Source organism: Lathamus discolor, chromosome 24 (genome assembly GCF_037157495.1).
Source record: "Lathamus discolor isolate bLatDis1 chromosome 24, bLatDis1.hap1, whole genome shotgun sequence".
Classification (NCBI taxonomy): Eukaryota; Metazoa; Chordata; class Aves; order Psittaciformes; family Psittacidae; genus Lathamus; species Lathamus discolor.
The window spans coordinates 2,242,047-2,257,478 of NC_088907.1; the positions used below are offsets into that span (position 1 = coordinate 2,242,047).

Sequence of the window (15,432 nt, forward strand, 5' to 3'; positions counted from 1 at the left end):
CGGCTCTCCATGCCGAGGGGACACGCCGAGACAAGGGGACACGTGTGCCGAGCCCCGGGGAGCGTGGCACCGGCTGAGCCGGGCACTGGGCACGATGCACCGGACACCAGGCACCGGACACGGGCTCCCCGGCACCCTGGGGTCCCAGCACAGAGCCCAGCACCTTTCCCGGGTGGTGAAGGTCCTCAGAGCGTGGTGGGATGAGACCCCTGCGTGATGCCACCGCACCCGGGCGGCTCTGCACCACCACACTGGTGCTCAGCACCGGGTGCCCAGGGCCGGAGCTGTCTCTTCCCCAAGCAGCCGCCTGATGATTCGCATCGTCAAGGTTATAATTGAGCAGAGCGCTCGGCGGGGGCTTTGGGGGGAGCTGGGCTCATTAACCAGAGCACGCACCGAGCCCTGCCTCGGCAATGAGGGAGCGCGCACCGGCTGCACCGGGCAAGGACCCTCGTGTCCCACCCGTGTCCCGCAGTGCTGGGTCGGAGCAGCAGCACAACCGGTCACCTCCATCAGCCCCACGGGAGCTGCCAGCCCCACACTGGGTTTGCACCCCTGGGGCAACAGGCGCAGGCAGACACTGCCTGAGATGGCTCCATCCCATGCCAGGGTGTCCGTCCATCGACACAGCTCCATCCCATGATGGGTTTTCCGTCCATCCCTGCCTGTGCCCATCTCCCTGTGCCCCTGCACGCACCAGGGTGCCGGCAGCAGCTCAGCAGGGCTGCGTCCCCCCATCAGCACCTCCCCAGCCTGCTTAATCCTGATGGACAATAATCCTGCTGTGCCAGGGGTGGGATGGGCAGGAGCTGCCCTTGCAGCAACAGCGCGACTGAGCTGCACTCGCTGCATACTAAGGGCCCACAGCCCTGCAGGTGGCTCTGCCGTGTCCTGGGGTCCTGGTGCTGGGACCCCCTCTGGATCCAAGGGTTTAAATGGGCAAGTTCAGGTTGGAGATAAGGCAGAAGCTCTTCCCTGTGAGGGTGCTGAGGCGCTGGCACAGGGTGCCCAGAGAAGTTGTGGCTGCCCCATCCCTGGCAGTGCTCAAGGCCATTGCCTGCAGGAGCACAGGGACAACGTGGGGCAGGTCACAGCATGGACCCACACCATTGTCCCCAGCCTGGCACCCCCCCCATATCACCCCCTTCCACCTCCGCCAGTGCTCCCAGTCCCGGCGGCCACAAATGCTGATTGTGGTGTGATCTATGGATGGTGGGAGCAGGATATTGATGCTGCCTGTCACCCCTCAATTGGATTAACGTCACTTAGGCACCGGCAGCGGGTGGCTGCAGAGATGTGCCAGTCGGGCTGGAGTGCGGCTGGTGCAGGCTTCAGCACCACCACCCTGTGCCAGAACCAGTGCACTCTGACCTGGTAAGGGCAGGTCCCTTGGGGGCTGAGGTGTGCGGCGTCCCCATGCCCACCGTGTGCTCGGGTGCTCCTGTGGCTCAGTGTAAGGTGTTTATGGCTTCCCACGGCACAGCCACCCACGCCATCAGCCCCATGGTTGGCTTCTCCATCACCACCCTGCCCACCCCTGCCTGCTTGGATCTGACGGGTGCTGGGCCAGTGCAGGGGATGTCGGGTGGCCAGTGGGGAGCCAAGTGCTGGTCCCAATGGCTGCAGCCCCAGCTCCGTGTCCTTGTCCCTTCCCCATGGAGCCCTGCTGCTGCTGCACCTGATGGCTCCCTCCTGTCACAGCCCTCGCACCCATCCCTGCCATGGCTGTGCCAGAGCAGGAGGTGCTGAGCAGGGATAGCGAGGCCGGGGCTGCCACCCGTGGCTCATATTGGAGTGATCTTGAAGCTGGGAGGGAGGTTTTCCACGCGGGAGGAGAGGAGAGGAGCCGGCTGAGTCACCCGGCGCTGGCTGCTGACTCAGGCACTGCCTGCCAGGTAGCCCCCGCCACCAGCACGGGATGCGGCAAAGGGGGCAACCGGGACCCTGGCACCCAGTGGTGCACCCACCGTGCCATGGGCTGGCGGGAGGTGATCGCAGCGCGGTGCTGCTGGTGCCTGTGGGTTACCCGCTTGTGGCACGGCCATGTGCCAGGGCGGCGTGGAAACCACCGGGAGCCGGATGCCGGCACCTCCCACCCGGCATCGCTGCGTGCCCAGGGATGTGGCACGGCCGAGCCAGGCTTCCGGCCCTCAGGCAGCGGGCACCCAGGGCAGGGAGCCTGCAGCTTCCTCCCAGCCGGGCAGCGGCAGCAGCCCCAGTGCCATGAACCAGCCCTGCGAGGAAGCTGATTTCCTCTGGGCCGGCACCGCCACCCTGCTCCGTGCTGGCCACGAGCCCTCCTCTGCTCCACGTCAATCAGCTCCGCAGTGCTAACTGACGGCTCCCCCCATGCCCACCTCCACCCCCCAGCATGAGGCTGGACCCACTGCTCCACAGGGAGGTGGCCGGCAGCGCTGCCACCCATCCTCACCCCTCTGTGCCACATCCTCACCCTGGATCTCGCTGCCATCACAGCAAGGGCGGCTCCTGGAGGTTTGGGCTCTGCCTGGGTGCGGGGGGCTCAGCACCGGGTTACCGCTCACCCAGAGCTCAGCACCGAGACGCTGACGTGGCGTGACCATCCCTGAGGCCTTCATTCAAGTTTAAAGACCAACACGGGGGTATGAAAGGGAAGGGGCAGTGAGAGGGGGGCCAGTCCGGGTGCTCCGTGGCAGGGCCGCAGCCGATGCCCAGCACGGGGCTGCCCATGGCCACTAAGCGCTGCCTGGAGGAGCGGGCAGGAGCCGGGGGCTCCATGCGGATGCTCTGGCGCTGCTCCCTGCCCCGTGGGCCGTGTCCCTGCGGCTCTGCCCCGGGTGCCATTAGCGTGTTCTTGCCGTGTCCAGCCCCTCATGTGCCGGCGCAGGTCGGGAGCCCTGAGCTCAGCGCGTTTGGGGCCGCGGAGGTGCTGCTGGTGAATATTTGATGCCCGCCTTGGCCGCGCTCTCGGCTCCGCTCCTGCCTCCTCCTCTCGCCATGTTTATTTATTTAATGAATTATTTATGGGCTCCCCCTCTCGCTCCGCTGGGCGCTGCCCCCCCGCGCCCCCCCCCGGCTCCCAGCCCGGCGCGATGATTTATTGAATGCCGGCTCTGCTCTGCGGTTGCGACATGCTGTCACAGGAAGCCGCGGTTAAATATTAACCAGGGCGGGCAGAGCGGGTCCCCTGTGCCCACTGCCCCAGCCGGTGCACGGGGGCTCTGCCTGAGTCCCCGCTGCTTTGCGGCAGAGACCCGCTGGTCCCGCACAGGGTGATGGAGACGGGGGACACCAGGGCTGCGTCGTGCTCAAGTGCTGATGGAGACCTTGAGGCCTCTCCTGTCCTCCTGGGAGCGAAGCCACCCGGCTGCAGTGTCCCCACCGGGGATGCTGCGCTCAGCAAACCCATCCCAGCCCCCTCGGTATCGCCAAGCCCCGGGGGCTGCGAGCACCCGCATGGGTGTGCACAAAGGGTGATTCCGGTCACCAGTGTCCCCGCGGGAGCACCGGCTGCATCCCGCCATGGCCCCGCACACCGGGGTGCCCCGGAGCTGCAGGGTGAGCGCGGCTGCGTGCGGGTGCTGGCGGCGGCACTCGCGTTGCCATGAGCGGGGGGGTTTCCATGTGGAGGTGTGTGTTGCCATGGGTTTGCCGAGCCATGGCGTTTCCATGGTGGCAGCGCGGTGCTGCCAGGGCCCTTCCAGAGGTGCGCAGCCCCCCCGGGATGCCCCGGCCCTGCGGGTGCACCGGGAGGGACCGGCATCATCACCAGCCCCCGGTGCCCCGGTCCCTGCACACCCCACAGCGCCCCTCACATTCGCCCCCCCCCCCCCCCCCCCCGGGCCGTTTTCCATGGGTTGTGTTTTCTTCACTTCTCCAGATGAATAATTAATAAGAGGCTTTTTTTGGTGCTCGGGGCCCTTCCGCCGGCCCCCTCCCCCTTCCCGGCAGGGCTCCGGTGGGGGTTTGGGCCCCCGGTGCCACCGGCATGGCTGGGGCTGTGGGGCTGTGGCACAGCATCACTGGCACTGGGTCCCCATGGTGCTGAGGAAGAGTGGGGGGCCTCAGCAAGACCCTGGCCTTCACCATCCTCATGTTCCTCCATGGGCACTGGCAGCATCTTCACACCCAACAGGGGTTTAGGGAGCACAAAAAGGGGCCTCAAGGGGTCCCGAGCTCCCTCACAGCTTTGGGGAGCCAGAAACCCCCATGACCATGGCACTGGGCAGCTACAGCGTGTCACTTGCCCAGGCCATGGAGCCACAGTGCCAGGCAGTGGGGACACGGGGACTCGGGACGTGGTGTTTGACCATGAGCCAGCTCAGCCCTGGCTCCATGCCTCCCTCCTGCTTTCATTTGCAAGCTCCCGGTGTTGCCAAATCCAACCGGAGCGGGGCCCGTTGGGTCGGTGCCGGTGCTCCCGTGGGGCAGGTCCCGGTGAGCCACGTGTGCCTGCTCGTGTGCACACACGTGTGCCAGGGCGTGGAGCACCTGGCACATGGGAACGCCGGGCGGTGCCGCGCCGCAGTTGCTAAGGGATCTGGCCAAGGATCCAGCTCCATCCCCTCGTGCACCAGAGGGGACCCGCACCTCGAGAGCACCCATCGGCCCCACGGCTCCTGGGGTACCTCTGCCCCATTGATACTTGGGGGGAAAACAAGGCAAGGGTGTGGGAGAGAGCCAGGGAACAGGCCCCACGGGGGGGTGCTTGAGCACACGCAGGCTCCTGGGGCAGGATGAGGCAGTTGGAGATCCTGGCACTGTGGCTGTTGCTCCTCCGGCACCCTGGCCCCGTGCCGGTGGTGAGTGGATGGGTGCCCACCCTTTCCAGGACACGTGTGACCCTCATGGTGCTGGCAGCAGCATCGCAAGGACCCTCTGGGCACTGAGCCCCCAGCCACATGGACCCATGGGGACAGCGCTCGAGCCCCACTGCTCCCACCCAGGGTGACCCCAATGTCAGTGGGACCCAGTGCTGGTGCCTCCGCCTCTGGGGTCCTGTTTAAGACCCACAGCATCTGATCCCGGTGGGACCCGGTCCTGGTCCCCGCACCTGCAGGGCTCCCAGTGAGACCCCGATATCAGTAGGAGCCGTCCCTCATGGCCCCGTCCTTGGGGTCCCGGTAAGACCCCGGTGGCACCTGACCCCTGTGGGATCGTGGCACGCGGCGCCGGTGCCCGATGCCCGGTGTCGGTGCCCGGTGCCGGCGCAGCCGGGCCCGGGGCGGCGGCGGGCGCGCGCGCGGGGGCGCGGCGGCGGCGGGCGCGCGCGGGGCGGAGCTGGGCGCCGGGGGCGCGGGGCGCGGGCGGCTCCGGCTCCGTTCTCCATTCATCGGGATCGCGGCGGGGCTCCGCGGCGGCGGCAGGATGGCTGCTCGGCTGCCCGCGCTCCTGCCCCTGCTCCCGCTGCTGCTGCTGCTGCCGGGCCGGGGGCCGCCGGGGGCCTTGGGCAACCGGCACGCCGTGCACTGGAACAGCTCCAACCCGCAGTGAGTGCGGGGCTGGCGCGGGGGGAGGCCGCCGGGACCGGTACCGGGAGGCGGTGTAAGGTGGGGGGTGTCCCCGGGGCCGGGGGGCGCCACCGGGAAGGACGCGGCGGGGGCGCGCAGCGCTCGCGCTGAAGGATGCGCGCAGCGGCGGAGGAAGGGGTGGGGGGGGGGGGCGGCGGAGGGGGGCGGGCTGTCGGGGGGGGGCGCACCGGGACTGCGGGACCCCCCGGTGTCGGTGTCGGCGCGGCGCCCCCGTGCGGGCGGGGCTGCCGGGGACCCGGGTGCCGGTGTCGGTGTCGGCCCCGCGCACCTCGCCCTGCCCGCGGAGGCGGGGACCGCACCGGGGAGGGGGGGGCCGGCAGCCGCCCGGCCGGACCGACCCGACCTGCGGCGGCGGCGGGTCCCCGGGGCTGGGCTCGGCTGCCCCCGGCGCGGGTGGGTCGGTGGCACCGGGGGGGGCTGAGCCCCCTCCTACCCCTCCCCGAGGGTGCTGACCCGCCCCGCGGCGGGCACCGGGGCACCGCGGGAAGAGCACGACCGGGTCCGTGTCCCCCCGCCTCGGTGCGGAGGCCGGCGCGGGGGTCTCGGTGCGGCGCTCTCGCCGCCAGACGCGCCCCCCGCCTGTCTGGGTGCGGGAGCGGCAGCGGCGGCACCGCGGGGGGGGGCGCCCGGCAGGTACCCGCCGCCCGCCCGGGTCATCCCTGGGCAGCAGCCGAGGGCGGCGGGGCCGGGAGCTCCCGGTGCGGGGGTGACGGCGGCGGGGGGGGGGGGGGGCGGAGGTGTTGTGGGAGCCGTCGCTGGGAGCAGAGCCGAGTGGTGGCCCCGGACCCCCGGCACCGCCCTCGTGCCCGATACCGGGGGCTGAGCCTTGCCCTCGCCCCCTGCCACCCCCCCCCCCTTCCCGGGTGCGGGGGGTGCGATGGGGCTGACCCGGGGTGTGGGGTGCGATGGGCAGGGCCGGATGGGAGTGGGGACCGCGGGTGCCTGGTGGGTCCGTGGGGAGCCGGAGCTGAACCCGTCTCCCATTCCCGGTGCGAGGGCGTGGCGGGGCCTCATACCCAACCGAGCATCTCCCGGTACCGGGGTGTGCCCAGGGTACCACGGGCTCCCCCCGCACCGCACCCCTTTGTGTGCTGAGGGGACGTGTGTGTGTGTGTGTCCCCCTCCCCGCAGCTCCTTCCCCTCCCACTGAGGTTGTGTCTCCAGGCGGAAGCTCGGGCCCCATAAATCGTGCGTGTGTGCGACGTGCCGAGGCGCAGCACAATGGCGAGGTGCTTGGCCACGCTTCGGCATCCCCTGCACCCGCACGCTCTCACCCATGGCCTCACCCCCTCACCGTGGCATCGCCGGGGCGTTGGCGGGTGCCATCACCCTGCCACGACCGAGACCGAGGGGCATCCTCTCCCCCCCCCCATCACCGGAGCCACGCGCCATGGCCCGGGGGGGGGACCCAGGGTGCGGATGTGGGGGTGTCGCAGCCAGACACCCGCACCCGCTGCGCACACGTCTCTGGTCCGGCTCAGGGCACGGGCGACGCGGTGGGGGCGGCTGCGGCAGAGACGTGTCCCAGGGCCTCCGGAGCTGATATTTATTGTGAGGCAGCGCGGCAGCTCGCCCGCAATTACAGCCACACGGCAAAGTGTCTGGATTAGATAAATTATGGGGGGAATGAGGCTCCCTGGGCCGCAGCCGGCAAATCCCAGCAACCCCGCCGCAATCCCAGCAATAAACCCACTGGTGCGGCCCCGCGGGGCTCTCTGGGGGCTGGGGGTGCCACAGGCTCAGCTCCGAGGTGCTCCTGGGAGGCACTGATGAGCACCCCACAAACTGATGGCTTCTCCCACTGCGGCTCCCATTGGTGAGGGACCACCCCGTGGAGACCACTGTGGTCCCATGGGTGCTTCGGGGGACGACGGTGGTGCTGTGGGGCTGGGCAGGCCGCAGAGCACGCAGTGCATCCCTCGCAAGCGGGTTTGCTCCGGGGAGGTGTGAAGGTGGGATCTGGTGCTTCTGCTTGGGCAGGTTGTTGGTCCGGGTGTGCTTTCTGCCTGTCCTGCTGCCTCTGCCGCTGGCAGCGAGCGAGCCCCGAGGGCATGGGATGGTCCTTGGCCGGTCCCTGCCCTCTGATCCCAAATCCTGCCGGGAAGGCACCGTGGCACAGAGGGCAAAGGTGGAGGCAGCCTTTGCCCCAGCGCTGGCGTCGAGGGGGGTGGCATCCCTGGGGGTGGGAACGTGCATCTCTGGGCTGCCCAATGGTGTGGGGCCAAGGGCTCCCCAGCCAAGCGGTGTTGCCAGCAGAGCCAGGCCCTCACGTGCCAGGATGCCGGTTGGGTCTCCCAGGTGCCAAGGAGGGGATGGAGGCTCTGTCCCCGTGTGTTGGCACAGTCACGGCCAGGTCCCCCTCCCGCTGCTGCAGCCCCCAGGAGCCCCCCAGAGCAGAGCCATTCTGTGACCCTGGTTCTGCTTTGGGTGCCTGAGGCCTTGTGGCACCCAGTGCCACGGGCGAGCAGGGTGGGTGCTGTGACACGGGGGTGCACAGGGTGCTGGTGCATGGCTGAGGCAGGGGGATCAGAGCCCGCTGGTGCTCAGGAAGGCCCCAGTATCATGAGTGGCCTCCCCAGAGGTGCCGGTGCCGCTGCCACGCTCCCAGCTTTTATCTGGCTGAGTTTGTGTTGCAGGCGGCGAGAGCTGGAGCCAGCTCTCGAGAGCCCTTGTGTGGAGCTGCCGCTGCCTGGGGAGCATCTGGCCCAGGAGAGGAGCCGTGGCTCCGCCCTGCATCCTCTGGGGGGGCGCTGGGAGGGCCCGGGGAGACCCAAATCCCTGCTTCCTCTGTAGACACCGGGGCTGGACCCTGACATTAGGGCTGTGCCCTGCTGCATCCCTCCATCGCATCAGCTCGATGCTCATCAGCTGCCACCCCCCACCCCATGGCTGTGCCCTTCAGGCTGGTCCCATGGGGTGCAGAGCCCCCTGCCACCCGTGGGTCCCGGCTGTGGCGCTGGGGGTGCCGTGGGTCACCGCGCAGGGCAGCACCGAGCCCCGGCAGCTCTGCCAGGGCCCACGGCATTCCCATGGGAGAAGGGGCCGCAGCATCCCATGGGGTGCGACCATGGGGGCTGTCCTGGGTTGCAACAGGGCCGGGGCCACCTGCTCCTGCCCAGGCTGGTAATTGAGTCACTGGTTGCAGATTGATGGTTTAATTAAAACCCAATTAGAAACCTCATTGATCTTGTTAGCAAAGCGGGAAGGTCCGGGCTTTAGCAGGGATTAAAGGGATCGTGTGGCCGTCAATAGGGATGGAGGATGTGTGGGTACCTGTGGGGCAGTGCTGGGGGTCCCGGGTTGCTTGCTGAGGGCTGTGCCGGGCACCCCACAGTGGGCACTGCCCCATGGCCCCACAGTGCCTGGTGCCGCATCCCCCATCCCCAGTTCCCGGCGGGGACGCCGTGTGCCAGCGGTGCCCGTGGTGGCTGCGGTCCCTGCCGTGCCAGGCCGTGCCGTGGCACTGTGCCACCCGTGCGCGTGGGCTGCGGCGCAGGCACTGTCTGCACACGCGTGTGCGCGGCCGTCTGGGCGCCGTGACTGTGCAGCGCTGCTGCGTGGGGAGGGCCGGCGATGGGGATGGGGGGGGGGAGCCCGGTCCGTCTGTCCCGAGGGACGGGCCGCGGGGATGGATGCGCCTCCGCCTCTCGCGGCCGCTGGGATGGGACCACATAAATCAACGGCGCTTGTTTGTTCCCTTCCGATCGATGCGCCCCGGATGTGCCAAAAGGGCGACGCTGCTGGAGCCAAACAAAGCGGCCAAGCTGAGCTTGGAAGGGGGGGGGGGCACCTCAGTGCTGGGGGGCACCGCGCCCTCACCCACATCAGTCCTCACAACGCGGGGCGCTGAGCCCGGCTCCGGCTGTGCCCCCTTCCCGCACCGCGGGGATGTGTCCGCGGCGCGGGGGTCCGGGCAGGGGTCTGGTGCGCCGGTTCGTACTGCAGTGCACCAGGCGCTGCCGGCAGCGCGGCGGCGCTCCGCACGGCTCTACGGCAGCGGGGGGGAGCGGAGCGGCCGCCCCTGCTCCGCGGTGCAGCGCCAGGTAGCCGGGGTCCCGCCGGTGCGGGGCCGGTGGGCGCCGAGCCCAGCCCGTGCTCGGGACGGTGCTGCCAGGGGACATCCATCTGCCCAGCGCAGACAGGCTGCTGGAAGGTACCACTGCCTTCGCAAAGCCCTGCTCTAAAAACGCAGTCGTGCAGAAGTGATGCTGCCCGCTCCGCTCCTGCGCTTAACCCTTCGGGCACTGCACCGCGGGCCCCCGGCAGGACGGGGGCTCCATCCTCACACAGGTCGCCTGTGGCTGGTGCTTCCTGCCCTGTGCTGCCGGGCAGTGCTGCAGGAACAGCTCAGGGTGCTCTGGGGGTGGCACGGGGGGCACCCAGCTCTGTGCGCGCTGCTCTGCACCCGTGGTGTAGGAGCCGAGCACGGCAGGGACACGGTGTCGTGGCCAAAGTTGCTTCCAGAGCTCCTGGGGCCATTCTCCTGCCCCCACTCCTCCCCGCCCCACAGCTGGTGCCGATGCTCTGGTGCCTGTGAGCTCCCAGGGGGCTTATTGTCATAGAGAGTAGGGCTCCTGAGCCTCATCTGGGGTGTCCCGTGCCCCTTTGCTGTGGTGCTGGTGTGCCCCGGTCCAATGGGGCACTCCAATGGGGCAGCGCTCATTAGCGAGGCTGTTTACCAGGAGCCACGTTCTTAATGAGCCCCAGTGTGAAGTCCCAGGGGTTGGGGTGGCCCAGCGCTGGGCGCTGCAGGAGAAGGATCCCAGCACCACAGGACAGGGTGGGAGATGGCCCAAGGTGTCAATCCTGCGGGCACAGAGACCTGGGGATGCGCTTCCGCCGGTCCCTGACTCCCATGGCACAGCGGCGGTGGGCACCGGCCCCGTTTGGGGCGCGCCCGCGTCCCGGCCCTGCATCCCGCACGGAGTTAATTGCGATTTGATCCTCGGGGCCATTTCTTTAATAAGAAGCCTTTTCTCCCCCCTCCTCTCCCCACCACATCAAAGGCGGAAGATGAAAGGTCCCGGCGCCCCGCTGCTGAGCAAGGGTGGCTGCCTCAGCACCTCGCTGGCGCAGGAGTTGCCCGCCGGGTGCCGGGGTAGCGGCTGCGCGGCGAGGGAGGTGCCGCGTGGGGCTCCCTGCCCCATGGGTGATGAGGGCTGCGGGACCCCCCCCATGGCCCCCGCTGCCTGGGTCCTCCCTTTGCCGGCAGACACCGGGACCCGTCTGGTTCCCCGTGCCCGGCGCTGGGTGACGCGGCCGCTGGCGGGGTGCCGGGGCTCCCCAAACAGCGCCGGGGGCGCTGGTGCTGGGTGCGGCGTCTGCACACGCAGCCCTGCCCGCTGCCTGCCCAGCCCTGGCAGCCGGGTTCGCTCCCAGGGGGGCCGGGACCCCCCCCCCCCCCGTGGGGTGAGGGGACCCCAAGTGCTGCGTTTGCAGACCCGGGTTTGCTCTGACCGGTGGGGATGGGCTGTGCCAGGCTGAGAACACTGAGCCTGGAGAAGAGAAGCTGCGTGGAGACCTCAGAGCAGCCTCCAGTGTCTGAAGGGGGCTACAAGGATGCTGCAGAGGGACCCTTCATCAGGGACTGAAGCGACAGGACAAGGGTGATGGGTTCAGACTGAAACAGGGCAAGTTCAAGTTGGCGATAAGGCAGAAGCTCTTCCCTGGGAGGGTGCTGAGGCACTGGCACAGGGTGCCCAGAGAAGCTGTGGCTGCCCATCCCTGGCAGTGCTCAAGGCCAGGTTGGACACAGGGGCTTGGAGCAAGCTGCTCCAGTGGAAGGGGTCCCTGCCCGTGGCAGGGATTGGAACTGGATGAGTTTTTGGTCCTTTCCAACCCAAACCATTCCATGATCCTATGACAAGCGCGGAAAAGGGCCCCGACCCGGAGCGAGGCACCGCAGGGATCCACACGTGCCGGGATGCTGCCGAGTGAGGGACCCCAGTGCAGCGGGACCGGGGGTGCAGCGGGCGGGCTGGGCAGTGGAGCGAGGGCCGGTGCTGCCGCGGCAGCTCGGGCAGGGCTGTAATTAATTGGCAGGAGCAGCGGGTCAGCGCGGCAGTGGGGATTACTGCGGCCGGGATCTCCATCGGCCGCGGATTAGGAGCCAGCGGAGCCTCTCCTGAGTGGATCTGAGGGGATTGCTGCTCCTAATCAATGTAAATGAGGCTCCCCCAGGGCCACCCTTTATGGCATTAACGAACTAACGGGATTAGCCGGAGCGGGGTGAGAAATCCTCTCTGAGCTGCGGCACGTGGCGGGGCCGGGGCCGCGGTGGGGCTGGGGAACGCCGAGCACCCAGCGCACCCAGGGCTGCGCGGTGAGGACCGGGAGCCGCGGCCCGCAGCGCCCGTCGCTGTGTCCGGGTCTGCCTGCCCCGCCGTGTCCGTCCCGTCCTTGATGCTGCCGCACGTTGCCGGCAGGACGCAGCAGCGCTGCCTCCTGTGCCTGTTGTCTTGCACCCTGCATGTGGCACCCGTTAGCATCACCCCCAAGCAGCACCCGCGCCCCCCTCCCCGCCCCCGAGCCGGTGATGCCACACGCGGGTCCATGCGGCTGAAGGGTCCCAATGTGCCGGGGGCTCCACGTAGAGGTTGAGCATCCTCTTGGGCTCCTTGCTCTGGGACCTGCCCCTTCTCCAGCCTCCGGGTCCTTTTGAGGAGGGGGACACAGTGTTTGGGAAGGTGCAGGGGGGGTCCCTGACCGCTGCTCCCCCTGTCCCCTTGCAGCCTGCGGCGGGAGGGCTACACGGTGCAGGTGAACGTCAATGACTACCTGGACATCTACTGCCCGCACTACAACGCCTCGGTGCCCGAGCACCGGCTGGAGCAGTACGTGCTCTACATGGTGAACGCAGAGGGGTACCGCACCTGCAACACCAGCCAGGGCTTCAAGCGCTGGGAGTGCAACCGGTCCCACGCGCCCCACAGCCCCATCAAGTTCTCGGAGAAGTTCCAGCGGTACAGCGCCTTCTCGCTGGGCTACGAGTTCCGTGCCGGGCAGGAGTACTACTACATCTGTACGTACCCCCCCCATCACCCACATGGGCCCTCCTGCATCCCCATCCTGGCCAGGACCCCCCAAGCCGAACCCCCCACTAGTACCACTGGAGTGGGTGCCCCAGGCTAAGAGATGGGGGTATGGGGAGAGTTGGGGGTGTGGAGGGGGTCGTGATGCAGGGGTGAGATGGGCATGGGGAGAGATGAGGGTGTGGGGGAGCAGAATTGGGGTTCTGGGGTATGCTGGTGCAGGATGGGGGTGCTGGGGGGCTGTTAATGCAGAATTGGAGTGCTGCGGGGTACTGGTGCAGGGTGTGGGTGTTGTGGGTGCTGGTGCAGGGTGTGGGTGCTGGGGGTGTTGGTGCAGGATGAGGGTGTTAGGGGGTGCTGGTGTAGGATGAGGGTGCTGGGGGGTGCTGGTGCAGGATGGGGGTGCTGGTGCAGGATGGGGGTGCTGGAGGTGCAGGGCGCTGCTGCAGGTTTATCTCCAGGGGGTGCAGGATGCGGCTTCTGCCTCCCCCAGCCCAGGGCAATCCCCAGGCAGTGCCAGCCCCCCTTTACCACATCCCAGCGCCCCCCCCCCCCCCCCCCGCTGGTGCCCGGGGCTGGGGTCGCCCCCGGCGGAGCCCCCCCCAGCCCGCTCTGTCCTTGCAGCCACCCCGACGCACAACCACCGCCGCGCCTGCCTCAAGATGAAGGTGTTCGTGTGCTGCGCCTCCAGTAAGTGCCCGGGGGCGCGGGGGGCGGCGGGGCCCCCCCCGGGGGCGCTGTGGCACAAGGCGGCCGGGAGCATGGTCCCCATCCCCGTCCCCATCCCCGTCCCCATCCCCGTCCCCGTCCCCATCCCTGTCTCCTTCTTGCAGCGTCGCACGCCGGGGAGAAGCCGGTGCCCACCCTGCCGCAGTTCACCCTGCGGCCCGAGGTGAAGATCGAGGACCTGGGTGAGTCCAGCAGAGCCCCCGGCCCCACCGCGCCGCGTGTGTGTGCCCCCCCCCCCCGCCACCGCCACCCGTGGGGGCGCCCCAGCCATGGGGTGAGGGGGTTCGGGGCCACCCCGATGCCACCCTCACCCTCTTCTTGCTCTTCCTTCCTTCCCCACAGACAACTTCAACCCGGAGATGCCCAAGCTGGAGAAGAGCATCAGCGGCACCAGCCCCAAGCGGGAACACTTGCCCTTGGCCGTGGCTGCCGCGCTCTTCCTCATGACGCTGCTGGCCTCCTAGCTCCCGGTGCGAACGGGGGCCCCCCAACCTGCTGAGAGCCAGCGGGGACCCCCGGGACCCCCGTCCCCTCTGCACCACCACCCCCTGCCCACAGAGCCGCCCACGGGGCAGGGGCCGATCCCGCCTGGCGCTTCCACCCTTCCCGATGGATGCGGCCACATCTGCGGGGATGCGGCTCGGTGCTGCACCGGCCACTGACACCGTCCTGCCGGTGCCCAGGGCTGGGGCCCCCAGGGCTGGGCAGCCTGTACATACCTATATAGAGTCTATACATACTGTACAGAGAGCGACTATAGAGATATATCTACACTGTACCATAGGCAGCGGTGCTGGCCCCGGGCTGGCTTGTACATAGTCAAACGTGTTGGATTTTCCTCGTCTTCCGTGAAGACCCGACCTATGCAAACGCACAGACACTTTTTGGGGACAAAAGAAACCGAAACAGAACAAAAAAAACAAACAGTCCGAACTTTTTTTCAAGTGCTTTGGCTGGTGATTTTCATATTCTGCTCTTAGTCTATTACAAAACCTAATAAAAGGATAAAAAAACCACCCCCTGTCACGTTGTGGCGGGTGCCACCACCATGGGCTCAGCGCCTCTGGCACATGGGGGGTATCACATTGCCCCCCAGGCATGGAGCATCCAGGCGGGGATGGGTGCTGCCCGCAGATGGAAGCATGGACACAACCTGCAGGTAAGGGCAGTGTGGGGCCATGGGTCCCACACTGGGGCCAGGTCCCCGGGGTGTTGATGGCTGGGGAGAAGTGGGCGCAGGAGAATCTTCATCACCTTCCTCACCATCATCACCGGCTGCATGGGGCGAGAGGCCGTAGGCCGGCACCCCAAAGTGCCCAGGAGCCCCATGGGACTCCCCACATCATCCTCCCAAAGCACCTCCGGCTGTGCTGGGACTGGGGGCACGCAGCACACACTGCACAGCGGCTCCGGGACATGGGGACACCCCTGAGCCCTCCAGCACCAGAGGGAAGGGGATGCGAGGGGAGGGGGTTCCCTGGGGCTGGGCTCACACCCAACGGGGTGTCCCTGGGAGCAGTGGGGCGCCCCCAGCCCTGCCGCCAGCACCCATGGCCCCAGCAGTGCAGGGGACCCCCGGTGCCCCACGAGGCACGGTGGGACACGGGGGGCTCCCCCCGCCATGGCGCTGGGGCGCCCGCTCCCCCCCCCCCGGCAGCGGCGCTGCTGGGCGGTGGCTCCGTGTCCCGCCGGCCCGGGCTTGTCCTGGTGCGGGAAGAGCCGGAGAACCCGTCCGACGGGTCCTGGGCGCTGCCGGCAGGCGCCGGGCTCCCCACGGCCCCCCCCCGCCTGCTCCTGCGGGGCTGGCCCCACTGCGGAGCCCCCCGTCCATGGGTGTCACCAGCCTCTGCCCCGGGGCGAGGGGTGCGGGGTCCGGCTGCATCCCCAACGGACCAAACCCGGCCGTGGGGGCCAGCACAGCCCCCGTTGTGGCACGGGGCCGTGCCGGCGGCACACAGGGCAGTGGTTTGGGGAGCCCAAAGCCGCGCTGGGGTGCACCATGTTGGGGAGCAGGGGACCCACGGCCACCCTGGCACCGTGTGGCACCGTGAGCTCTGCTTGCGCCATCCCTCCCGCTGCGTGCCTCGACCTTGGCACTGCTCTGCTGTGTTTGCATGGCACCGTTCCTGCTCGGTGGGGACCGGCTGCTCTGCTCCGTGCCC

General features: G+C 68.7%; 1 protein-coding gene across 3 annotated transcripts; it reads left to right on the forward strand.

Annotated features, from left to right (window-relative positions):
* Positions 1 to 3,290: 3,290 nt before the first annotated feature.
* Positions 3,291 to 14,186, forward strand: EFNA3 (ephrin A3). Of its 3 annotated transcripts, none has more exons than XM_065660226.1 (5): positions 3,291 to 3,401; positions 12,242 to 12,531; positions 13,166 to 13,231; positions 13,375 to 13,452; positions 13,613 to 14,186. In XM_065660226.1, exons 1-5 carry the CDS (start codon positions 3,298 to 3,300, stop codon positions 13,732 to 13,734), a joined length of 660 nt encoding a protein of 219 aa, XP_065516298.1. In that variant the 5' UTR covers positions 3,291 to 3,297; the 3' UTR covers positions 13,735 to 14,186. The 3 variants fall into 3 exon arrangements, with proteins under 3 accessions (XP_065516298.1, XP_065516297.1, XP_065516299.1); XM_065660225.1 differs by lacking the exon at positions 3,291 to 3,401 and adding an exon at positions 5,261 to 5,468; XM_065660227.1 differs by lacking the exons at positions 3,291 to 3,401; positions 13,375 to 13,452 and adding an exon at positions 5,261 to 5,468.
* Positions 14,187 to 15,432: the final 1,246 nt, after the last annotated feature.

Coding starts and splice junctions, on each gene's coding strand:
- EFNA3 (XM_065660225.1), top strand. CDS start 5,347: ATGGCTGCTCGGCTGCCCGCGCTCCTGCCCCTGCTCCCGCTGCTGCTG. Junction 12,532..13,165: donor GCAGGAGTACTACTACATCT/GTACGTACCCCC, acceptor CTGTCCTTGCAG/CCACCCCGACGCACAACCAC. Junction 13,453..13,612: donor GGTGAAGATCGAGGACCTGG/GTGAGTCCAGCA, acceptor CCTTCCCCACAG/ACAACTTCAACCCGGAGATG.